The 25,393-nt window shown below is 47.8% G+C and overlaps 1 protein-coding gene across 1 annotated transcript; it reads right to left on the bottom strand.

Moving 5' to 3' along the window:
- Nucleotides 1–25,378, bottom strand: CCT6 (chaperonin containing TCP1 subunit 6). The gene is made up of 10 exons (XM_077654570.1): nt 25,159–25,378; nt 23,854–23,917; nt 20,596–20,730; nt 15,569–15,960; nt 12,471–12,630; nt 12,216–12,298; nt 10,021–10,265; nt 2,625–2,861; nt 1,264–1,336; nt 1–170 (listed from the first exon to the last, which is right to left on the bottom strand). The coding sequence occupies exons 1-10, from the start codon at nt 25,293–25,295 to the stop codon at nt 101–103; spliced, it is 1,596 nt and encodes a 531-aa protein (XP_077510696.1). The 5' UTR covers nt 25,296–25,378; the 3' UTR covers nt 1–100.
- Nucleotides 25,379–25,393: the final 15 nt, after the last annotated feature.

Raw genomic sequence — 25,393 nt, 5'->3', positions numbered from 1 at the left:
TACAAACAATAATTTATTCTCAGAAAAGGTGTGCAGACATGACATGACCGGGCAGCAGCAGCAGCAGCAGCAGGTATAGCCTGGTGAGGATGTTAAATGTTCACTTCGGTCCCTTCACTCCACCAAACATGATTTCGTCCACCAAGAGCAAGTTGCTTGCGATGACAGTGCTGAAAAAAAAAAATTTGCCAATGAAGTGCAGTGTGTTGCTGAGGCAACAAAAAGTCAGACCTGATATGGAAAATTACGTTGAAATGGGATGCCAAAGCCAGCAAAAAAAAAAAAAAAAACAGGAAACGAGAGCGATTTTAACAGGGCACAGCCATCCACTCATAGCCCACCAAATATAAGCACAGAAAATTTTTTTCATATGCCAGCATTTTCCAGCAACTCCAGGTTGCTTGTCAAAATTGAAACGCTCAAGGCACCAAAAAACGATACACTAGGTTGCCGAATACGAACATGAAGTAGCTGCAAAAATCTACTCAGCCTTGTTCAGTGAACAGTTCTACACAAGTTCCCAAAATATCAGGTTTTGTAGGAGCATACAGGCACTGTTTGTAAACAAGAAATGTGACAAGCATACAAGAAAAAATATAGCAAGAAAACATTTATTCACATGGCATGCAGAGTTTATTGTCCCAAAGGTGCCCATGAGGTGTGAAAAATGGCATAGTAGACTGCTTTGGATTAGTTTTGATCACCTGAGGTTTTTCAACTTGCACTGACACTGCACAGCACATGGACATTTTTACATATATTTCTGATTACTCTGAAATAAAAATATAAAAAATGAGGGAATACTTTCAGGAATCCCACACAGCACCTGCAGCCTACCACCCAGCTGTTATGGAGTTCAGACCACTCTGCAACAACTGTGCTTTTATTATCGTCGTGCAGCAAGAGAACCATCATACGTTTGCCAAGAACTGCGCGCAACCAAAATGCCCATGAAAAAAAAAAACACTACTGTATTTAAGTCACATACGGCCTACAGCTGCTCTTGAAAGGCTAAAAAAGCCCAAACCGAAAATTATGTGGAGGAGTATTTTCGACTTCTTAGGTAGTCGATGTTCCCTGCATTTACACGACACTGTGCGACTCAGCCTGCACTGAGCTCAAAGCTCTCCAATGTTACTTTAAAGAATGCCCACAGAAAATGACATAAACAAGAAAATTACATAAACAAAAGTTATTCTAGAGCCAAGCAAGGAGACTGAACTTGAACGAACATAAAATACTAAAGGTCTCGACTGCACTCACCAGGAATTGAGAAGCTGCCTCTTCACACAGTAATTGTCAAATATGCCTTCATTGGCTGGAATCAAAGCCTCTCCTGAAAAGTGCAACATAAGGTTCAAATACACACACAAGGCCATAATGACCACGTTTAGCAATCCCTTTACTGAGAGCTAAACAAAGATGCAGGCAGATGTGAGCATAGTGGCTACTTTTGCACTGACAACAATCCATGCTACATTTGGACCCAATAAAAGGAAGGGACACAGGACAGGCTTTGGATGGATGCAAGAGCAACTGCATCTCTGGGATTCGCACAGGGAACAGTGAGTCATAATGGCAGCCAAAGTTGTGCGGAGCAGCTATCGATCTAGCCTTTTTGATAAGAGCCGCACAGGTGCGGCGATTCATCTAATTTGGTGCACAAGCTTACTGAGGTGCGCATTTCACGCGGCTTTCAAGGGATTAGTGACTGGTGCACTATGCAGGCAAAACCAGTGCGCAATCAACAAATGTGCTTCAGTACGGGAAGCGATCTTGCTGCTTTCCATGGCCAAGTTCAGGCATGATAGTGTCTCCATATTTACAACTCCGGAGTTTTGAGTGAGATGAAAAATTTAGGATTCACCACTCATAATACCCTCCCTCTTTTTCTTCTGTGCCACAAATATCCTCCCCATAAGTGTTGAAGCTTCATGATGACCTCTATGTGCGCAAGCTTAGTTGATGCCACACTCACATGGCACCTTTTTCTTCTTTTCCTGGCATTCAGATACACGTTATCTTTTTGCACTTTTTGCATTCATGGTCAAGACTAAAGCCACGCAGCATTTCCCTCCATTCAAGTATTTAAGGTGTATGTTCACTCTACTAGACTACTGTATCCACAGACGTTTGTTGTGCCTGAAACTTAGTACTTCAGCCTCAATCTGCTTCCCAAAAAAGTCGCCTTCATTTATCCTAAACGGAACCATTAACAGCAAGGCCACCAGTATCAAATGCATCAGACAAGGAGGGAGGGAACTGCGGAAGGGCAGAGAACAGCATTCTTCCTTAAGCCTTACTGGGGCAGGTACAGGGTGATCCACTCTTTGGGTGAACACCTGAGTGTGTGCGGCCGCGCTCTTCGGAGTGCCATGCGTTTGTCCCGGCTGCACATCGAAGCGAAGTGGCAGGCGACACGAAGCACTACCTCAAGGTCCTTCTGTGCCGGTGCCATTGTGCTTCGATGTGCCACCAATACATGGGCACTTTGAAAAGTATGACTGCACACCCGTATGTTCGCTCTTTGAGTGGATCACCCTGCACTTGAAGGCAGGGCACTGAACAGACCCATGCCCGAGGCCTGTCCAGAACTACTAGGTCTTGTGGATGTGAACACCTACCAGAGCGCAAGTTCAGGCCGATGGGCTGCTGTGCCTGCTGCTGCTCCCGCTGCAGCCGCACCAGCACATCCTGTGGGTCCAAGCCGCTGTTTGATGCGAGGGTCTTAACGATGACAAGCAGCGCATCAGCATATGCCTGCACCCCCAGCTGCGCTTTTCCCTCCACCGTGGGGCGCAGCGCAGTCAGGGCCGCATGTGCTGCCAGCTCAAAGGCACCCGCGCCTGGAACCACACACCCTGTGCCAAGAAATGATGCAGTGATGCTTCAGCAACGCTGTATGGCATGCCACAGTACATGAGACAACACTGTGCTACATTGCAGTAACGCCATGAGCAAGATAGCAAGTATGCAATGACGGCAGTCATTTAGCGGTTACAACCTGTACATTTAAACCTGGATATAACAAAGTTGAAAAAAGTCGGATTTTTCGCTACATACAGGACAATGCAGAACAGAAACTAAAGTAAGAAATAAATGTAGGTGAAATCACCTTGAAAATGTTTGCAGAAAACCCTATTACTCGCAGTCATAAACGTGGAGAAACATTTTGTGATCGCGTTTATAGCGTGACTGTGGCAGAAGCCGCCACCTCCGCCGTAGCGTTGATTATGAGTGGGGTGAGGAGAGTGGGGGAGGCAGGGGTACCGCGGCTGAGCTAGAGAAGAGTGCATGTGGTGACACTGCCACCGGTAGGCCGGCCTCAGAGGCACCTGCTTCTGCCCACCGCTACTGTCCCAGAAAACGGACACTCTGCTTGTGTCGCCAGCGTGCCCGCTGTCCCTGCTACTAACATGTGAGAGGCATTGGCACCAGAATCATGCAAGCAGCCACATGGCGGCGATGAATGTGCACTGCCCATCCGTGTCTTCCTTGCTATGTCCTATTATTTTTCGCTGCTCCTGAGCATGAACAGTTGTAGTGCCACGTTGTATGACGTTCCAAAAGCGAAAGTAGCGGAAATGCACTGAAGGCGCTGCAGCACGGCACCTGGTGTCAACTGCGGACGCCCGTTTCGATCGTAGACATCCCTTTCATGTCAATTTGTGCTTTAAGATCATGAAACTTATCTGCCAAATTTCCTCAATCTGACAGACAGCTGGCATAGCGAATCTATAACAAGGTCAACCACCACAAAACCTTCATTACATGGAGGTCTTAAATAGAAGTGCTTCAATGGGGCTGTGTTGGAGAATTGGGAAACTTCGCAATACAGTTGAACCTCGATATAACAAAGTAGTACTTTTCGGAGAAAAACTTCGTTATATCGCGAACTTTGTTGCAACGAGGTTTTTGTCTTCCAGTGCCGTTAATGAAATTGTACATTCAAACAACAATCGTTGTTCTGTTTTATTCCGCTCACGTGCGTTCGTGAAGATATTACAACCGATTTTAGAAGAAATGAAAAGCAAATAGTTCGGCAATAGTAGTTCAGTCAAGCTTCGTTACCTCGAAATTTTCTGTAGAGTCGAGCTGCTCCCCGCGGTGCCGTGCATTTTGCTGCCCATTACGTTACAGTATTTTCTCAGCGAATTGCGGGTATCTCAAAATCTTGAATGAGATATGGAGATAATGCCGCAAGTGAAAAATTAAAGCGAGCTTTGTGTGTTGCTGCGAAGACGTGCCACGAAGCGTGCGGCATCACAGAAAATGAAACAAAGCGGCGCAGAAATCCATTAATGGCATCAAGCAACACTGTGCTCCATCACGTGCTCTCACGGGCTGATGGAAATGGGACGTGCAAGTAGGAGGCCCCGCATAATAGCGCAGGTAGTTAGGCTGGCTTTGTGCACCGCATGCGGGGCGGGACACGATTTAATGTCAACTGGAACTTCACAGGACAGGGCGTAGCGGAGGGCTCCGAAAATTACGACCACATGGGGTTTAAGGGGGGAGACGGCTCTTAGAGGCGAAAAAATCGCGAAAAAAAATCGATTTTTCAAAAATGTAATTTTCGAAATCTGCAGCTGTTTCTCTACCACCCTGTGAATTTTCTAATCTCTAGAGCCAATATTTGGGCTGTAAAAGGAGTATAAAACTTCGATCCGAGCTCGCTCTTCGCAAATTTTTGCGCAATAACGGGGCTTTTTAAGAGACATGCTATTATCGTTTCACTGCAGCGATCGCGGCCATCTTGGTCTCGTTTGGAAGAGCTGCTTTTCGTTTTAAATTTCGCGCAGTTCCTGCTCCTTTATGCTTATTGGATGAGGGAGAAAATGCCGCCAAAAAGCAGTCGCAACGCGCGATGCTATTCGCTAGTCGGTGCACGTGACTGAAAGCTGCTATCTGATTGGCTGAAGGACCTCGTGTCGTCTGCTGGAAGCGTCTGTTGAGCCCAAGCGGTAGCCATTTTGTCAAGGTGTGTTCGCTGGTGCTTCTCGCGACGATGTCAACGCCGGCACCAAAGTTCAGCACGACGCACAGATATGGAAAAAAGAGGAAAAAATCGCTCATTAACAACCTCAAGAAGAGCGCCACGGTCACCTCGAGCACCGCGGACACCACAGGCACCGTGGGTACGCCTCCGCCAGCGGATCGGGAGGTGCCGACCGAGCTAGGCCTAACGGCGCCGCCGGTCGCGGAAGCCTCATCGGGCAGCGGCCGTGTTCGTTGCGATACCCGAATGCTGCAACTTTCCGAGATAGAAGAAAGGGACAATAAAGCCCAGGAGAAACTTCAGGAGATGGCATCAGCGGCAGCAACAGAGCGAAAGGCAGCATTCTTCGGTACAATGGGAGACGCCGCAACTGCCCCACCCGGCGACACCTTCTCCATCGTCAGCTTGCGCTTGGTGAACGAGAAAATCTTCAGCGCTCACTCAAAAAGCGCCATTTTAATAACTGGTCAGACAGACTACCTTCCAGGAGGTTATTAAGTGTCTGCTGATGCCAGTATATAAATAAATCTGAAGTACTTTGCCATAAACACCACTTCGTTTGTTTTTGCTGTTTTTCTCAAAATGGAAATTTTGGACCCGTAGCATGTCCCAAACTAGCATATCTCAGCAGCTATGGCAGATAGAACCATAATTCTTTTTTTAGCAAGTAGCCATATGTGTAGTCTACACAATGTTGGGAGTAGAATTTGTAATTAAGGTTCAGAAATTTTTTAATTTGCTCTAGTTTTTGATTGCAAGTTAGGCACTATTTGTACCTTGAGTTTCAATGTCTTTAAAAACTACTTATGATAGTAAAATTAAAAAACTGTTTCCAACATTGTATTCATTTCTGTTTCTAGAACCCAACCAAGTGCAATTTATAAACTTCTTAATGTGTTTTTTCTCTTAATTGTTCTTATTAGTGAGAAGGGTGCAATTAAGTGTATCTCAATAACTAATGATCCTATCATGAAACCAATGACATTTTTGGAATCAGCATGAAAAACTAGTCACGGGTGTGCAATTTGATTAAATTTGGTGCAGAAACAAAATTTTTTTCTTTAAGAGCAGCCTCCCCCCTTAACGGGCGCCTTGCATTTCGCCTCCATCAAAACACAGCCGCCGCGTTATCTGGATCAGCAGCCCGGCGCCGTGACCACCGAGGCACCGCGACCGGGCGAGATTGACGCAAGTTCAAAAACTACGCATAGTTCAAAAACGAAGAACCTTTATTCTCAAATTTTTTCAAAAGGCAAGTGACTTCATGATGCAGTGTGAGTGGCGGGACGCGATTTAATGTCAACTGGAACTTCACAGGACAGGGCGTAGCGGAGGGCTCCGAAAATTACGACCACATGGGGCTTAACGGGCGCCTTGCATTTCGCCTCCATCAAAACACAGCCGCCGCGTTATCTGGATCAGCAGTCCGGCGCCGTGACCACCGAGGCACCGCGACCGGGCGAGATTGACGCAAGTTCAAAAACTACGCATAGTTCAAAAACGAAGAACCTTTATTCTCAAATCTTTTCAAAAGGCAAGTGACTTCATGATGCAGTTTGAGTGGCGGGACGCGATTTAATGTCAACTGGAACTTCACAGGACAGGGCGTAGCGGAGGGCTCCGAAAATTACGACCACATGGGGTTTAACGGGCGCCTTGCATTTCGCCTCCATCAAAACACAGCCGCCGCGTTATCTGGATCAGCAGTCCGGCGCCGTGACCACCGAGGCACCGCGACCGGGCGAGATTGACGCAAGTTCAAAAACTACGCATAGTTCAAAAACGAAGAACCTTTATTCTCAAATCTTTTCAAAAGGCAAGTGACTTCATGATGCAGTGTGAGTGGCGGGACGCGATTTAATGTCAACTGGAACTTCACAGGACAGGGCGTAGCGGAGGGCTCCGAAAATTACGACCACATGGGGCTTAACGGGCGCCTTGCATTTCGCCTCCATCAAAACACAGCCGCCGCGTTATCTGGATCAGCAGTCCGGCGCCGTGACCACCGAGGCACCGCGACCGGGCGAGATTGACGCAAGTTCAAAAACTACGCATAGTTCAAAAACGAAGAACCTTTATTCTCAAATCTTTTCAAAAGGCAAGTGACTTCATGATGCAGTGTGAGTGGCGGGACGCGATTTAATGTCAACTGGAACTTCACAGGACAGGGCGTAGCGGAGGGCTCCGAAAATTACGACCACATGGGGTTTAACGGGCGCCTTGCATTTCGCCTCCATCAAAACACAGCCGCCGCGTTATCTGGATCAGCAGTCCGGCGCCGTGACCACCGAGGCACCGCGACCGGGCGAGATTGACGCAAGTCCAAAAACTACGCATAGTTCAAAAACGAAGAACCTTTATTCTCAAATCTTTTCAAAAGGCAAGTGACTTCATGATGCAGTGTGAGTTGATGAAGTCATGAAGACAGTTATTGTTGCCTGACGTTTGCTCATGAGCGTCGGCATAATGAGGCGTTCGTAGGTGGCTACCGCTACCAATGCTTGTTCATGTTCTTGCGCGCCGGCATAACTCCTCAAAATGTCAATGGAATTGAGCACTTCTGTTGCTGCAGGCGTCTGCGTTGCCTCCTCGGTGTCGTCACCGTCCTCTACGTTTTTTTCTTGAACGCTTTCAATTATTGCGGTGTCGTCCAATTCTTCTGTTGAGACAGCATATTCATCACTGGTGATGAAGTCTGTAAGGCTTACATCCTCGGGAACGCCGCCTTCCTCGCTCAGCTGCTGCCACGCATCAGCGAAATCTGACTGTGCAGGCGCCTCTCCTTCGCCCGCTTCATCGTTGTCTGCCGCATCCAATGAGTCGCACACAGCTTTTATGCCAGCCTTTCTAATACCCGTTACACGGGCGTTTTCAACGGCAGTTCAGTTGATTCTCAGTTGAACTGAACGGCAGTTAGCAGTGTTACACGGCAGTGCTAACTGCCGTTGAAATCTCAACGGCAGTTGAGTTCGACTGAGATCGGGGATCCCAGTTGAACGGCCAACTGACAAGATGGCGACCTACAGACCGAAAAACTTGCCCTCTTACTGGACTGTCTTGGCTCAGTGTGCTTCGAACCCGCAAATTTCTACCGCAAAGCAAAAAGTACACAAAAATAATTGTCACTATAGTAAAGAATATATACACTATGATCATTTACAACAAGAAAAATGCACACACTGCTTTTTTTCTTATTTAAACTTCGCTCTAGACGCGAGGAATGTGGTTAGAGTGCTAACTGAACTGAACGCGAAGTGCTCGTGTAACAGCTGGCGATTCCAGTTGAGTTCAACGGCAGTTGAAATCCTCAACTGGCGGTTAACTGAACTGTCGTTGAAAACGCCCGTGTAACACGGGTATAAAGCAGTTTACAATAATTTCCTTGCTCGTAGACTGCCAGGATGCAGATAGCATTTCTATGCCCATAAACACGTCAATCTTGGTGTTGCGTTTAAGGAGCATGTTGAGCAAAATTCTCTCGATCATGCGCTTCTTGTAAGCGCACTTTACGCTGCTTATTACGCCTTGATCCAATGGCTGGATTAGGGATGTGCAACTTGCGGGAAGAAATTCCAGCTCGACGTTTGACAGCTCCACGTCAACGTGGTGCGCTGAACAGTTGTCCAGGAGAAGGCAGATTTTTCTCTTCTGCTGCCCCATTTCCTCATCCAGCTCTTTAAGCCAGTTGCTGAACAGGGCTCGTGTCATCCAAGCCTTTGCGTTACTGACCTACTTGACGGGCATCGACCTTCCAATGAAACAACGTGGTCTTCCACTAACTCCAATGACCAGCAGCTTGCGTTTATCCGTTCCATCCATGTTCGCACATAGCAACACACGACGTTGCTTGCTCTGCTTGCCGCCATGGCAACGTTCATTTTTCAGAGCCAGGGTCCTCTTCGGCAAAAGGCGATAGAATAATGCCGTTTCATCGGCGTTATAAATGTCCGCGATGCCATGGCGGGCGAGAATGCCTGGAACGCGGTCACGAAGCCGATCAGCAGCTCCAATGGCATTCGCCTCCGCACTTTCATCGCTAATTACTTTGCCAACGATATTGTGGCGCTCTTTAAAATGTTGTAGCCACCCGCTGCTAGCCTTGAATTCGTCACACCAAAGCACACTTGCAAAGTCCAGGGCTTTCTGTTGAAGTATGGCGCCACACAGAGGCATGTTCTTTGCGCGCATTTCCATGAACCACGTGAATGTGGCTTTCTCCATGTTGCCGTACGTAGCCGCTTTCAGCCTCTTCCTTGTCCCACTCAGGCCGCTGTCGCTGACAGCGCACAATATGTTGTCCTTCGCCTTTAAAATGGTCGAAAGGGTACTCAGCATTATATCGTACCTGTCCGCCACTTTCTTCTTCTCGCTGGCGGCTACTTCTTTGATCATTTTCGCTTTAAAATCAAGAGAAAGCACTTTTCTCTTCCGGGGCGCACCACTCATTGTTGCACAAAAGAGCACCACGATCAGAGAAAGAAATGACTTCTTGTGGCAGCGTGCCTTCCTGTGCCAACGAACGAGACGCTCTCGGATTGGACTGACAACGTTGCTCTAGACGTCGAAACGTTAGAGAGGGCACTATTTATACATCTGTGCGCCCGGGGCGCCGCAGTGGGGTAACATTTTCCTCTACAAACATGTTTCTTACAAAATAAAATTTGAATATACTTCATAAAGTGGCGGAGTTTTTCCAAAATGGTTTTTCTGTGCTCCCAAAAGCTTCGTTGCATCGAAACTGCGGCGCGAAACCACTTCGTTAAATCGAGGAAAAAAACACATGCATTTCAATGGAAGCAAGAAACTGAAACAAAAAAAGTTTGTTCAATCGCGAACTTCGTTCTATCGAGGTTTGTTATATCGAGGTTCACCTGTATATCAAAGAATTTGCTACATGAGGGTTCGTAACATCCAGGTTTAACTGCACATCAAAGCCCCAACCCCTTATGAGCCCAAACTAAACAATACTAAACTAAAAAAGGAGAGAGAAAAGGCAAAGTAACACTGTCTCCACTGCTCACCATCTTCAATGACGTTCTTGACGGCACGCAGCCCGTCGTGCACAGCGTCCTTGATCTGGGTCAGGGTGTGCTTGTTGGGACCCTTGATGAGCACGGTGACCGAGCGGGGGTCCTTGAGCTCCTCCACAAAGGTGAACTTGTTCTCACCCAGCACATGCTCGTACACATGGCCCGCAAAGCCAAGCACCTCGGGGGTCAAGTCGTCCAGTGAGTTCATGGCAGTGCAGCCGCACGCCAGCGCCAGCCTGAAATGCAATGCAGGAATGGGCGTTGTACTAATAGAGCCACAACAAAGCAATTGAAGCTAACCAAACGCTCTTCCTGTCACTACTGCATTTCTAAGACTACAGCGGCCCTCCTATTTTTGCAAACTGAAATGCCAGAAAGAAACGTTTACAGCGAGAACCGTTATACGGAGCCCACCCTGGGCCTTCACGTGGATGAAGTCTGTACATTTCGGCAGGTGCACAGAGGTGTACCCACCAACTGGGGGGTGTTCCAGAGGAGGCACCTTCCAGGCCAGGAAGTTACCTCGATTCACGTGGAGGGCTTCTCTCTCTCACACAGAGACAGACAGACCACGGCTTTGTTGATGGGGGCAGACCCCGAACTGCCACCTCAGACAAGGTTTCCGCTAAGAAGACCGTGCAGCAATGTTTTTGTTTCCTTTCTTTGCACCAACTTAGCCCCAGCACCACTACATTCTCAATGCAATAAGACAAGCACAAGAAGGAGGAGGGGTGGGTTACAGCGGTGGGTTACATGCTCCCAAACCCAATACAGTTGACGACCGAAAATTCGAACGCCCGATTTTTCAGAAATGGCAGATTATTGACTTTTTCGCAGCACCGCGACATGGCCCTACGTCGCGGTGCTGCAAAATTCTGCGCAAGTCGGCCTTATTGCACCCGCGTGGTTTCGAATTCGTACTGTTCTTGAATGTCTTCCGCCGCACGAACTTGAACAGTAGTGAGTTGGCGGAACTCACCTGTGCAGATCCTTTTGTCCCAAATACGGAAAGTGCTGGCAGCGAAGCGCGTGGGAGGCGTGCGGCTTCACGGAGACGGCGAGTGCAGGAGGAAATGGTGGTTCATTTCAAACCGATTTCAGCGTACGCACGCAAAATGCACTGCAGCCTTGACTTTCGTAAAACCATCAACAACTACAGTTTCGATGAGACAAGATGCATCTCATTATATGCAAGCCATCGCAGAGTGCATATCGCCAGATAGGATGCAGATTTTGGCTCTAGTCGCTAGGCCTAATGACGAAGGACAATGCTGATGAAGCGCTTGTTTTGGCTGTTTCTAGGTTCTTATTGTTTCACCATTTTCGCGTTCTTGTTCCGGGCCTATCGTAATGTGGGCACAGCGTAATTCCAGCAGCGGCGTGCTTGCTTTCCCGTTTAGACTTTGTCCCAACCCGTGCATTCATCGGCGACATGGCGAGGGCAGCACAGCCAGGCCGAGCTCGTGAAAGCGGTCGCCGCCCGTCATCTGTGCACATGACGTGCGGCAAAATTTTGTCATAAGGAGCTTTAGAATGTGTGCAATACAAATGGCCCCTTCCTCTGGCATATTGGTAATAAGTTAATGATTTGTTTGGTGAAATCTAATTTTCCGGACTGCCCGATTTTTCTGTCATTTTCATGGTCCCTAGAGAGTCCGAAAAATCGGTAGTCGACTGTTGAAGATATTTCATTGCAATTTGCCAGAAGAACAATAGTAAACTCTAGCTGACATGAACTTGCATGCCTCAAAACATTGACTGTCAAAGATTTTCATGTGACAAACTACAATTGGTACACGTATTGGATATCCCGAATAAAAAAAAAATAAAAAAAATAAGGAGGCCATTCATTACTTGCACTGCCTGTACAGTGTGAACCATGCCACGAGATAGCAGGCACCTTTGACTCTATAGTAGTGCCCCTCGTGTGGCGCTCCAGTCGAAGGCCATAACTGCTCCACGTGTGGTGCCCATCAATGAAGAAGTTGGCACCAGGCCTCACAGTGCGTACAGCATATTAAAAGAACAGTTCAAAACCAGCACTGTTGGAGCTGGTACTTCCTTGCCATGGCTCCGGCAATCCCTTTAGCCCTCCATTTCTCAAGGCACCATTTGTTCACCCCAGACAAAAATTAACACCCTATACAGCTACTGCTCGATAAGAGTAATGCTAGCAAGAAACCCACCGCTCCATGTTCCTCCGCTTGGCACGCCTCAAGGCCACAATGCCTTCCTTAGCCAGGAGGTCCAGGGACATTGGGTCGATTCCCTGAAAAGCACAACACACCAAACGTTGGCAAAAGGTGATGCGTAGACTCTCACGCTAGGCCTGATGACCCTTTCAGCACATTGGCAAATGCTGTAGCAATGGCCTAAGTGGGATATGAAGACTGCAGATAAAAGCAGGAGATCACGAGTGTCCAGAAAGAGCAGCCCCTGACCTGCTGGTTGATGACAACGAAGTTCTTGTCAGGGGTGTCGCAGACCTTGCGTTTCAGCTCAACGATCTTGTGCACTCTGTTCTCAATGAACTGGCGCTCAGCCTGGACCAGCTTCTCACGCTCCTCCGCCGACTTGTAGAAGAAACCAGCGTTCACTTCACTGCAAAAGAAAGAAGGATGGAGCAACCCTGTCGGTGCCGCTTGAAAAGAGTGGCAGAAGTGGGACTGCACGCCACTTTATGCTGCTCCATTTGGTGCCGTAATGTTGGCAACTTACAACACAGTGAAACTTTGGAGTTAGTTGACTATGATAGATTTTAATGGCACAAGAGCACCATGGCACAAAATATTTCGTCTGCTCAAGGTGTGGTCAGAGACTGACTCCCATGCATTTCACCCCAGGTAAGCTGAACACTGGGACAGGGGAAAGCTTGTACCCCGTGTACCACCTGTAGATACCCAGCACCACCGAGGATATACAGTCACCGACCGATTTTTCGGACTCGAAGGGACCCGGAAAATCGTCCGAATAATCAAACAGTCCGAAAAATCCATGAAGTACAAAAAAAACCACTTTATTGAGATGAAATCGGCTTAAAAACGTCACTGATTTTACCTCGCGACAAATTTCTCTTGCTGGCGACAATTTGCGCCTGTATTTGCGCCAAAGTTGTGCTTCCACTGTACACGCTAGACAGCAAGGTCACTACATTTAGTTGGAATGCTTCCCACACTTCTTTGATGGACCAGGCAGGGCCATGTAGTCCACAACCCGAGTCTGCACCACACTGCTCGTCAAACACACACAAAGATAAGGCACCTTTCGTTCAAAGAGGCGGGACCGCCGGACGCAATCACAAAACGGCGAACGGATGTAACTTCGTGAAGACTGAGCGCCACTCGGTCAATGCGGTCAGAGAAACCTAAGTGACAAAACGACGAATGACAAACGTATGAGACCCGCCGCGGTGGCTTAGTGGTTAGGGCGCTCGGCTACTGATCCGGAGTACCCGGGTTGGATCCCGACCGCGGTGGCGGCGTTTCGATGGAGGCGAAACGCTAAGGCGCCCGTGTGCTGTGCGATGTTAAAGATCCCCAGGTAGTCGAAATTATTCCGGAGCCCTCCATTACGGCACCTCTTTCTTCCTTCCTTCTCTCAGTCCCTCCTTTATTCCTTCCGGCCGAGATGCGAGATAGCTCCTGCACAATTTCCTTCCCCCAACAACTAATTTTCAATGTACGGGACAAGCAATAACTGCCCGCGACAACGTCAGCGACAGAAACAAGTCGACGGCGATGACAATCTGGCTGCCACCTCGAAGTGTCAGAGATCGCAGGGACCTACCTCTATTGGCAACAATGAGGTACCGAAAGTATGTCAAGCCAATCCAACTGCAGCGTAAATCCACCTCAATCCAAGATGGCACCTTTTGTGCCGGTGAAAAGCCGATAAGATGGACGATTTTGGCCCGCAGGCGACTGAAATTAGTCCGAAAAATCGAGCTTTTGGACTTTTGATATCCGAAATATCCGTCGCGAATATGTATGTGCTTCTATGGGGTGATTGACGGCGCCTCATTGAGGTCCGAAATATCCTACAAGACCGAATTATTGGAGTCCGAATTACCCGTCGGCTACTGTACTCCCGCACCTCCTGCATGCAAGGCGGATGCTCGAACTGCTAGGCCACCAATGGGCCGCTCTGGAGCTAGTTAAAGGCTTCATGTCTTTCTGTCCATCACAAGCAAGCCCTTCACACTTTTGTACTTTATTTTACGATGCACGGTATTCTAGTTACCAATCGTATGTACAGAGGACATGCAGCTGGTAATACGATGCAGAGAATGGTGACTATGCGCGGTTACAGTAAAAATTTGTTGCTACATTATTAAACAAATGCAAAAAAGAAAAAGGATTATCCAGCAAAGTGTATAATCCAAAGCGCCTAAATTTCAGAAATGGAATTGCTGAATGAGGTACGAAGATGTTTATTGATAACTTCCTTTCATAAAAATGTTGATTAGCATTTTTGGCACAAGTTCTTCTGAACAGCTCCTTATCTAGTACAGTCGAACCCCGCTACAACGAAATTCACGGGGTGCGCGAAAAATAGTTGGAGGAGAAATTTCATTGTGGTGAAATCAGCCCAAAAACACTGTCAGGTTGGACAACATATTCCCAATACATCATCAGGATCACTGGCTGCGTGCTCTATAAAATGCCACGGTGGCTGATTGCCGCAGTACACTTAATTTTTTTGTTGCGTTCCACTCGTATGTAAGTGCGTCGTAGTAGTTCTCAAACGATTCATCCCCTATTGCTTCGGCACTGCGAAGAAGCCGGAGCATTTCTACGTCACATCTGCATGGGAATGGCCCGCTTGCTATCTTAAGCTAGCGCATCAGTTTTAATGTCATTTTTTGGTACACCAAATCACTACAGAGAAGCCACCATGGCAGGCAGCTGTCGCTGCATTCTAGCCAATCATGTGCCCCCATATTCGGCCTACTTTTATGTTTGCACAATGTGCAGTTGGTCGCTAAACATATTTACAAGACTAGAATTCGCTGAAGCTCTCAAGGCGGTAGCTGAGAAATCGTATTGTCTGGGAATGTATTAACTGGGATATAACTAGTGTAACTCAATGAAGCATTTTTAATGCTCGCAATTTCGAGCACATGAACTAGGAATCAGATTTTACTGTCCTACTACTCGTATCAGGACCACAACAAATACAATCAGTGCTACAAAGCTACTGGTAGTTTAAAGACGGTGGAGTGGACCCAACAAACCAACACCCCTGCTCCACAAAGCAAATCATAAAAAAAAGTAGTGCTTCATGTACTCTGCCCCCGCTTAAATGCGGCTATGGTGATTAGACATTAAAGAAATGACCGCCCCAGAGTGATCCTCCATGGTGGTCAAGGGCACAATAAAATGGCGCAGCTTGACCAGGAACAGCACAAAAGAATATGTCCACTGATCTCAATGAACAACACGGGCTAACCATAACAGAAGAGATGAAAATGCAAAAACGCCCCTAAAGAAAGGAAGAGATTAGAAGTGCGGGTGCATTCCCTTTCCCCGCAGGCACGTACGTCTTCTCATACTCCAGCGACACGTTGCAGGCCAGCACAAAAGCGTTCTTGACCAACTTCTTCATGTCCGGGTGGCGGGCGCCGTGGTCGAGCACCAGACCCCGCACCAGCTGGGTGTCCATGTCTGTCTTGTGCTGCATCTCCATGATCTCCACCATGTGCAGGTTGAGCGCCTCTGCCGGCCGCTGGATGGCCAGCACGGCATCCACGCACACCTCGGTCAGGTGCTGTGCCAGCTCAGGGCTCACCTTGGTGGCCAGGGCCGTGTGGGCCACCCGCACCAGCAGGTCCCGATCCACCTCGCTCGGGGTGATCTTAAGCGACTCCAGCACCTCCAAGGCCTTCTCCAGGGCCTTCTCAAAGCCATCTGCCAAGATGCGTGGGTGAAGGCCCTGCGAGTAGATGAAGTACGTGAGGTTTATACAGTGCCTAGCTTTTACTGCCCCGACCACACATGAACACAACAGCATGCAAAGCACCAAAGGTGGCGAGGAATGCTGAGCATAAACTTTCCAGTTACAAGAAGAGAAGTGGCTGATGGCAGTGGCTTCCCAACCAAGAAACCAGCCAGGAAAACAAAGTGTATCCCCCGCTCAAAGAACAGAAGTGGGAGAAGATGGCGGCACATCCAACAGACAAGGAACCTGGCCAATATCAGTGTGGCTGCCACCATACATGAGCCGTCCTACTGAGTGCCATGCCTTTCCTGCAATGCATTTCCCGCTTACACTTACTCCTGACAACGAGGTAGGCCGCAACTTTTTTTTCCCAGAGCCTCAGTTACGCGACCCATAGTGAGCTGGCCTAGAGAAGACTCATTCTATCTGATTGCCAAGAGCCAGAATAACCATGAAAAGCTTGCTGCAGGCAATTTAGAAACATTTGGCACTGTGAACGAAAACTTAGCCTCACCATGTCCATCATCGATACTAAACGTCTTTCACAGATAGCTGTTCCATTGCTCAATCATTTTACAGAAGTTTCCACTCTTCAGGCCCCCTATTTGATGCTGCCAATGCTTAGAACCTTATATTTTTCCACAGCGACTTTCATGGTGACCTTGACTTCTAAAGTTTATGGTTAACGACACTTAAAATTTGTTAAATCAAGACGTCAAATGATGTCTCAAAACATTTCTTACTTGAGATCTGGTTGCAGCTCACATATTTAAGGAAAAATTGGTTTTTCAGTTTAGTCACATTCAGATTCGCAACTATCTTGTCAACTGACAAGTGAATTTTGGTGGCCAAGACTCCCACAAAGTTTGAAAAATTGCCATCTGAATTTCAAATCCTACCGTCAATTTAAAATGCATTCTCTTGGGTATTGTTTTAAGGGGGGACAAAAATGGCCCAGAAATGTTTTTCCTTCCAGAATCAGCATTTTTAGCACAATACTGAATTTTGATCATCACGCGGGGGCTGAATTAGCACAGAAACAGCAATAAAATGGCATACAAATTTTGGGCCCTTGGCTGTTTTGGTAACCAACTCTATATCTCTGCATCTAGGACAGACAGGTAATTTTTTGTAAAGGGAAACTGAAGGTGCCATGTTTACAATGTTCAAAGCAAAACAGTTCAATCTGGCCTCAAGAATCTTTCATTTTGCAAAGATTATCAGTGCTCAATAAGCACAATTTGAATGTTGATATTCAAAGAATTTCCGAAAAGGACTAAATGAAAAAAAAAAAAAAACAGCTTTGAATATTGCCCTCCTTACTCATTAGACAATGTAGCCACGCATTTAAAAATCAATTTTTATTAAGCCATTTTCCTTATGCTAGTGCACTAATTAATAGCTAATCAAAATTATTAATTATGAGCTAACTAATTTACAAAGAAAGCAAATGAGATTTGAAATCAGTATTAAAATCGGTTACTAGGCTAGCCCACTTGTCAAAAAAATTGCACACTTTCATAAATTTGTATGGTTTAATTTATTCGCCTGTCGCAAAATTAAGACGTGCGCAAGGGAGGCCTTGATACTGGTGAATTCAACGTGTGGCAGTAGTCCAGTACATTACACACCACCCCAGCACCTCCGTATCCACTTAGCCACGCACTTTTACAGCTCAGACAGAAATTATCTCGCTGTTCACAGATTGCAACAAGTTATTAAGGGCCTGTCACACTAGCCCGGCACGACGCAGACCCGACAACAACACCGATGATCGGCCGACCGGGTCAGCAGATTGTGTCTGTGGCAGACCAAGCTGTCACACTAGGCCGATGACCAGATGTCTTCGAAGTGTGACATGCTTTGACGCTCGCGACGCCGACAAAACCAGTCTGCCGACCGTGTCGCCACGAGATCGGTCGTCGAGTTAAAACATTCACCAGACACTAACACGATTCCGCAATAGTGCTGTTTGTTTACGTAAAAAAAGGTATAATTTATGAGAATCGTTGGTCAATGCCAAGGTGCTGGTCGAAGTGATAACTACGATACAAGATAATTTCTTTCTATAGCTGCTTGCTGCTACTGCTTGGTGCGGTTCGCCTGGCGTCTGCTAGATACGCTGCTGAAGGCGTCGCGGAAATCAAGCATAACTTTATTTTATTATGGGACAGGTTGGCAGTAAAGGGGTGACAATAGTAGTTCCTTTATTATGGCGCTGGCTAGTTCCGAAGTACCCTGACCTGCGGCATCGATGCGAAACCAGCTAGGCTTAGGCCCGTTTCAAGTGCTGCGAATTTTGCCGCACCGACACTGCGAATTCAGTGCCGCCGCTAACGCCGCAATTCGATTGCCACTCAGTCCTTTCACATGCAATGCAGAACCTGCGAATTCGTTCGGTTGTGATAGCAGGGTTGCTAGATGTCTGCTTATGCAACCTGTGAATAAACGCAGTAGTGATGCAACATGGAATGTGGTTAGTCATGCGCACTTTTAGATACAAGGTAACATTTCGTATCTTCTTACTAAAGTAAACAGTTCTGAATTATTCGAAAAGTACATGATGGTCAAAGCCAAGTCTAGCCAAAGCTGGCCAAGGGCAAGCCTGACGGGGAGCCGAGCAGTGGATGCTTCCTATTGGTCAGTCGCAGAGCGAATATACCGACGCCACGAATGAGTTCCAACAGGACGGAAATCGTTCGCAAGCCGTCTGCAGCAAGAGCGGTGGCCCTCTCCAGCCACAAACTGAACGAATTCGCAGTGCCAAACGGTGAAATTCGCAGCATGTGAAACGGGCCTTAGCAATGACCAGGGCAGCCGGAAAGCAGCGCAGTTCGTCGCCCTGGCGCTCCCGCAGGCGGCATCATTGCCAAAAGCGCGGCTGTTGCGCAGGCAGGCAGCCTTTCTGATAGCACGGCTGTTTTGTCTGATTGTTTTTGACGTAAATCATAAACGCTGACAGAGAAATGTGACAAATGTATCATTTCTGAGGATCGTTGATCAGCACCGAGTTGCTGGTAAAAGTAACAACATTGATAAGAGCAAAATTTCTCGCCAGAATCGCCTCGTAAGCTGCCGCTGGCCCGCCGTTGCGGTCCGGCTCGCCTGGCGCCCGCAGCGGTCCGCTAGCTCCGCAGCCGAAGGCGTCGCGGAAATTGGCCACAACTTTAGTTTATGGTGAGATTATGCTGTTAACAGCAAGGCGATACTAAGAGTAGACCTTTTATTATAGCACAGGCTACTTGCAAAGCGGCGTCCGCTGCACCTTCGATGCGACGACCAGAGCAGCCAGGCACCAGAGCAGTTCGTCGCCTGGCGTGACCACAGGCGGTGCCGTTGCCGAAATCTCGCTACTAGCGCAGGCATGTTTTGTCGCTGCTCGAGTATAGCAGGCGGTCTTTCTGATAATATGGCTATTTTGTCTTTTCTGGTGCAAACTTCAACACCAAGCCAAGCACTAATCGGACCGCTGCGGGTGGCAAAGTGTATGCTTTGAGCTCGAGTCGAGCGGCGCAGCGATGCTTGCTGCTCCGTGTGTCCCTGCTTCCAGCAAGGCCGCAATTCGCAAGCGGCGGCCGGTGCAGCGCGGCGGCCGAGTTTTCGCACATGGGTCGCCTACTTTACTTCTGTTGCGAGTGTCACACTGTGGACTGCTTCTTATCGGCACTTCTGTTCTCCATGGCGTTGTCGGTATAGCAGTAGCTTCTCATTCCGGAGGTTCCTAGTTCGAATCCGCGTGGTTGAGAATTTTTTTCTTTTCATTATTTTAGCCTTAAATAATCTCTCCTGTCTTGTTTACCCGCGAGCGACTGGATTTATTTTTTGAGCCATGTGTTTCTGACCCAGCAAACAGTGCCGCTCAGTACTGGGCTGCACTCAATCTAGGTTCATAATCACGATTGTCAAGGAGTTCGTTTTACTATGGTGGGATTTATTTAACAGTTAAAATGAAGCGTCCCGACCCATGAATTTCGCATAGCAGGAATTGACAAAAGAAGAGTGAGAACGAGAAAGGGCCAAGTCAGCGGGAGGTCTCGCACATTGTCTCGCTAGTGTGACATGGTAGGTGGCGGACCATCGGCCAACTGCCGTCTTGTGGGAGACGTGGCGCCAGCGCAGACAGTCAGCTGACTGTTTTAGTCGGTGCAGTGTGACATAGACCCAGACATCACGACGACATGGTTTTGGCAGACTGAACCGGCTGACTGTTGCCCTAATGTGACAGGCCCCTTACATGCTGTGGCTGGCCGTGGCACCCGCAAACATGGCGAATGCCGTGCCAGCCGCTGGCGCCCCCTTGCGGACGTCACGTGAGTACCTCCTATAGAGGATATTTATGTAATGAATAAATTTAAATATCTGAATATTAATAGCATATATGAAATCAGCTTGAAAAACTGCATAAGACTGAACTTTCATCAAGATTTGTCCATAAAAAGAAAGTTTGCATTAAGACCAATGTCCCCTCTTAAAAGAACATGGCCACTCAGCCAACACTGTAACTGCTATTTGTAAGACAAAATAGCACACTGCTTGAGGTTAAACATTTTGCACAAATTTAACTATAGTGAAATAGAAGCACTAACTAGATACTTCAAAATATGCTGCGGCACAACGCGAAAAACGAACCTCAGAAACGTAGAGGTCGGCCTGCTTGAGGAGCTCTCCAATGATGAGCACAGTCGATGTCGTCCCATCACCAGTGATGTCATTCTGTGCTGTTGAAGCTCGTGCGATGAGGTTTGCGGTGGGAAGCTGAATTTGCTGCAAACAAATAAACACATTTCTTCCATAGTTGCCCTTCTCTCTCTCTCTTTTTTTCCAACCCACAGAAAACAGCAATGAGTGATGCAACTTATAAACTCTAGCTCTTGTAGCTAAGCAGCAAGTAACAGCCCATTCTTACACTGCGGGCAATTCCCTCCAATTTTCGTTCACAGTAAAAAATGGTTGTATGGCTCTGTCTGGCTATGCCGAGGTTTGTTCAGCAGCAAAAGATGCATAAATTGCTGAGTAAATTGCATTTTAAGATGTTCCCACCACTCGATTCAAATTCGTGAAGTCAAGACCGAAAGGGACTCAGTGATCATAGTCACGAATTGGACGGCAGTATAACTTAGCCTCACGAATCTGTGCACAAGAAACTGTCCCCGTGTCCCCACAGTTGGAACACAGTACAGCTCAGACCATCTATAACGTAACCGCTTATAATGCGGGACTGCATTGTATGCGGCTTTTTGTGACAACCACTTCGCTTCCCATAGAGTTAAATGTATTGGCGTACCGCTTAATACGCAGCAGCGCTTAACCGAAGACCACGTATAGTGCGGTTTCTTGAAAGCCTGGCGGCCCGCGGGTCTGTGGGTACCAGCAGGCGCAAGGAGCATGCTTCCCTGATTGCGCAAGAAGCCGGCAACAGGAAGGGCGGGGGAGTGTTTTCAGTGTTGTTCAACGCAAGGCTGAAGGCAGGAGAGGATGGAAAAAGAAAGTCCCAAAGCAGGCGTTTTTCCTCTCACTCTCCGATGCGCCTCCATCGGGCACACTGACACTGATTGGACAAAGCTGGGAAGCACGTGATGGCAAGGCCAGACGGGCATGCTGGAGCAGCGGCAAAAATGGAGCAAAAATACAACATGCTGCATTATGAAAATCAGAGGCCACACTCTCAAATCTGATTGGACATCATCATATAAGCAGAACCATAGTGATTTGCAAGTGCCTTAGCTACACTCCTTTTGGCTACAGTGATCACCCTCTGACCGCGTCGCTGCAGTGCGCCGTCGTCATGTTTGAGGTGCACGTAGTAGACGAACTCCTGCCCCGCAAGCATGTTTTCTTCGCGCGTGGCATTCAGACTGCAGTTTGGAATCCGCATGCATCGGAGATTAGGCCGATAGTCGCTGGGTGCGATAGCCACGCGTAACTACGTCGTAAACGAATGCCACTTCGATTGGGCAGCTGCGTTGTCAACACTGCTCGAGCCGGCCGAGAAAATGGGCGCTGCGACGAAAGCTGGTCGCGGATTTGGTTTCCCTCAATTCGAGGATAGAAGTTCAGATAGTGGTCAATGACAGCAGCCCTTCTATGAAACCAGAAAGCCGCATTTAGTTAAGAAACATTTGCGAGGAAATGCTCGGTGACCCTGCGCCACTCAACAGCTGCGATGCGCCTGCGGTGCTCCTTGCATAACTGTGGACTGCTTATACTTATACCTGCATAGAGCTGTTGATTTCCCAGCTGTACTACATATCTGACCTGGATATAATGCTTCAGATTTTAATCTTAGGTTGACCTGCAATATTTTTAGATGAAGTGCATCCTAAACAAGTGCCAAGACAGCAAGTTTGCTTAAATGTTGAATGAAAGGATATGACCTCGTGCTTTCTTTGATCAGTGAATTATTCAGGCATGCGCTCCGTTTTTTGGTGGAGTCGTGGCCACCCATGCGGCGTCTCTATATCGTGGACGATGTGAGCCTTGCGCTTGCGTCGGGGTGATACTGCAAGCTCGCGAGCTGGCGCGGCAACCTCGATCCCTACCAAAACAGCCCACCAATTTTTGCACCGTGCGCTGTGTTGTCAGGTGCCAGCACGAAAAAGAGACACGACACTGACGAAGCGCAGACTATCAAGTGTCAGCTAGCAGCTACTCTCAGGTCGAATTTTGTCAACACGGCACGCACAGTTTAAAACTGAACTACCAATGTTTGCTGCCTTATAAGCCGTCGTCGTGACTATCTACGACCGCCTCTGTGCAAAACGACTGCTCCAGATGGGCAACAAAGCTTCCCAAGTCTGGTCATGTGCACGGAGGACTCCCACACAAGACGTAATCGCCGCCTTATTGTCGGTATTTACCCGGTGTGCTCATGCACCGCAGATGCTGTAGCGAGAGGCCAGATCACCAATCACTTCCCCGCGAATGTGTCTCAACTAAATGCGACTCTCTGGTTTCACGGAAGCACTGCTGTCATTGACCACTACCTGAGCTATCACCGAATTGAGGGGAATCAAGCCCGCGACCTGTTTTCTCGGCCAGCTCGAGCATCGCTAACAAGCGCAGCTGCCCAATCGAAGTGGCGTTCTTTACGACGTAGTTACATGCAGCTATCGCGCCCTGAGACTACCAGCCCAATCTCCGATGCACGCGGATTCCAAACAGCAGCCTGAATGCAACACGTGAAGGAAACATGCTTGCGGAGCAGGAGTTCGTCTGCTACGTGCGCCTAAATCATGGCGGCCCGCGGCGGCACACCACAGCGCCGCCGCGTGGCTGTGCGCCAGTGCATACCACCTATAGGAATAGCCAACTGTCAACCAAGAGAATAGCCGCGCCTGTCTATTGCATAGTCACTACACGGCTGACCACAGTAATTGCAATTAGACTATTGGTTGTAGACTGGTGTCACAGCCAATCAAGTAACAGCCAGTGACATTGCTGATCACAATAACCATCTCATCTGTTGTCTCGCTGGCTCGCCTGAATAACTAGCAGTAATCATAACCCCATCACATGCATTATCAGGCACAGAAGTCGTCTTCATGACACGGGAAAAGATATCTTGGCTTATAAGGACCATGTCTGCCAATGATCACTTGTAACTGCAACATATGAAACTCGAGTCTGGCTTATACCTCTACAAGCGTTGTCTTAAGTGACCACCCAATAACAGATATCAGCTTCGGCTACCGCGCACGCGTCCTGTAGTTTTTGTCCTCAACAGTAGTACTATCCTGTTTGGCAGGGACAAATGGCAACAGCTAATATGGGCAACAACACATCACAGCTAACAGAGCTTTGGAATCCCCGCAAATTGATAACCTCAGCCCAATGCGCACCACTGCTGTGGTAGATGATGTAGTTGAAGCTGGAAGACATAGAACTTACCATTTCATGCAGCAAGACGTTGCCATCCTTTGTTATTTTGATGTCGCCAGCACCTGATACAAGCCTGGAAAAAAAAGAAAATTACCCCGAATAGAGTGAATCAGCTGTAAGGTACGGTAGGTCACCCAATATACAAACTGTGGTGTGAAGCAAACGAGCAACTCGTTTGCTTACAACGTCTTCAATGGAATGCTCAGGTCTAAAGCTGCCTGCACCTAAAACATAAGCACGTGTGTGGCCATTACCACAGGAACCTTTTGAATTCTGCAGTACAAAAAAATAATCTTGGTTCACTAGTGCTTCCTTGTGTCTTTCGTGTTCTTTATTGTGCACATCCTTTCAAATGGAACAATAGCACAAATGTATCTTAATAGCAAAAAAAAACGTGGTCTGTGGGGTTTAACATCCCAAAGCCACACATAGCTTATGAGAGATGCAGTAGTGGAGGACAACGAATTAATTTAGACCTCCTGGAGTTCTCTAAAAAGGAAAGCAGCCCACAAGAACCCAGGAATGATAACCAGCGTTCGAGAGCTACACCAACGCTCGTTCAAACACGCCACGAATCCACCAGAAGTAATTTTTTCCAAGGCAAACTTTAACGTAAGCGACGGCCTGGCGAGCTTCCTTACTATGATATCACTTCTCCACAGAGGAATCGCATTTCGACTTTAGACTATCCCGCATGTGAGCACAGCCACCCGACGCAAAGGTGAGAAAATGCTAGCAGGGCCATGCCAGGACGCACCCCAAGCTAGTTTCAAGCACGATCAATACAACCGCACGAAAACCGAATTTGGAAAATGGACCGTCGAAACGACGTGGTACATATCAGTTTCAGTCCATGCTAAGTTTGTTAAAAGAAAAACACTTTCACTGAAAGCCCGTCTTCTCTGTCATGCGCCACTTGACTTTGCCATATATGGAATCAATGGGGGGCCGTCAAGCACGAAATAACGAGAAAGACACAAAAGAGTTTGAAACTGGACGATAATTCTTTTCACACCTGATGAAACAGCATTTGGCAGCGAAACATTTAAGGCCATAAACAAGGCACGGGCCTGACTCGAACTTTCTAGAGCGGCACTGCAAGCCGGCGTCCACTTCGCGACACCTGACCGAAACACCTCTTTATAATCCGGCAGATAATCAGAAAAAAACACCGGACATAATTAGAGATTATCACTGCAACAACAATTTAGGGTTTTAGACACATTATTAGCTCATCTCCCTTAAAATAGGGTGATACACGACAAAAATCTCTCCAGCAAAGCTTAGGCTTAGAATGGCACAATGCCTACTCACATCTTCATCGTGCCAGTAGGGCCCAAATTTGTGCGCAGCACATTTTGGAGGCCCTTGGCTGCATTGATGTTGACTGCGAGTGCCTGGGCATGCCGCGCGATTTCAGCTCTGGGATTTAGCGTCAACACTGCAGCCATTTCTACAAACTTGCTTCTCTACTGCGGTACAACTTCACGTGCTCAGACTGCAACGCCGCCCGAATGAAACTTGCGTGAATCGCGCACACTTGGTTGCC

The sequence above is a fragment of the Amblyomma americanum genome, chromosome 2 (assembly GCF_052857255.1).
Source record: "Amblyomma americanum isolate KBUSLIRL-KWMA chromosome 2, ASM5285725v1, whole genome shotgun sequence".
NCBI lineage: Eukaryota > Metazoa > Arthropoda > Arachnida > Ixodida > Ixodidae > Amblyomma > Amblyomma americanum.
The sequence above is the reverse complement of the archived record's forward strand: the minus strand, read 5'-3'. Positions and strand labels throughout refer to the sequence as shown.

Excerpts from the sequence above, each read along its gene's own strand:
- CCT6 (XM_077654570.1), bottom strand. The coding sequence starts at position 25,295 with ATGGCTGCAGTGTTGACGCTAAATCCCAGAGCTGAAATCGCGCGGCAT. Across the intron at positions 20,731-23,853 it reads ACGTCTTGCTGCATGAAATG|CAAATTCAGCTTCCCACCGC; the intron begins GTAAGTTCTATG and ends ATTTGTTTGCAG. Across the intron at positions 12,631-15,568 it reads TCGCTGGAGTATGAGAAGAC|TGAAGTGAACGCTGGTTTCT; the intron begins GTACGTGCCTGC and ends TTTCTTTTGCAG.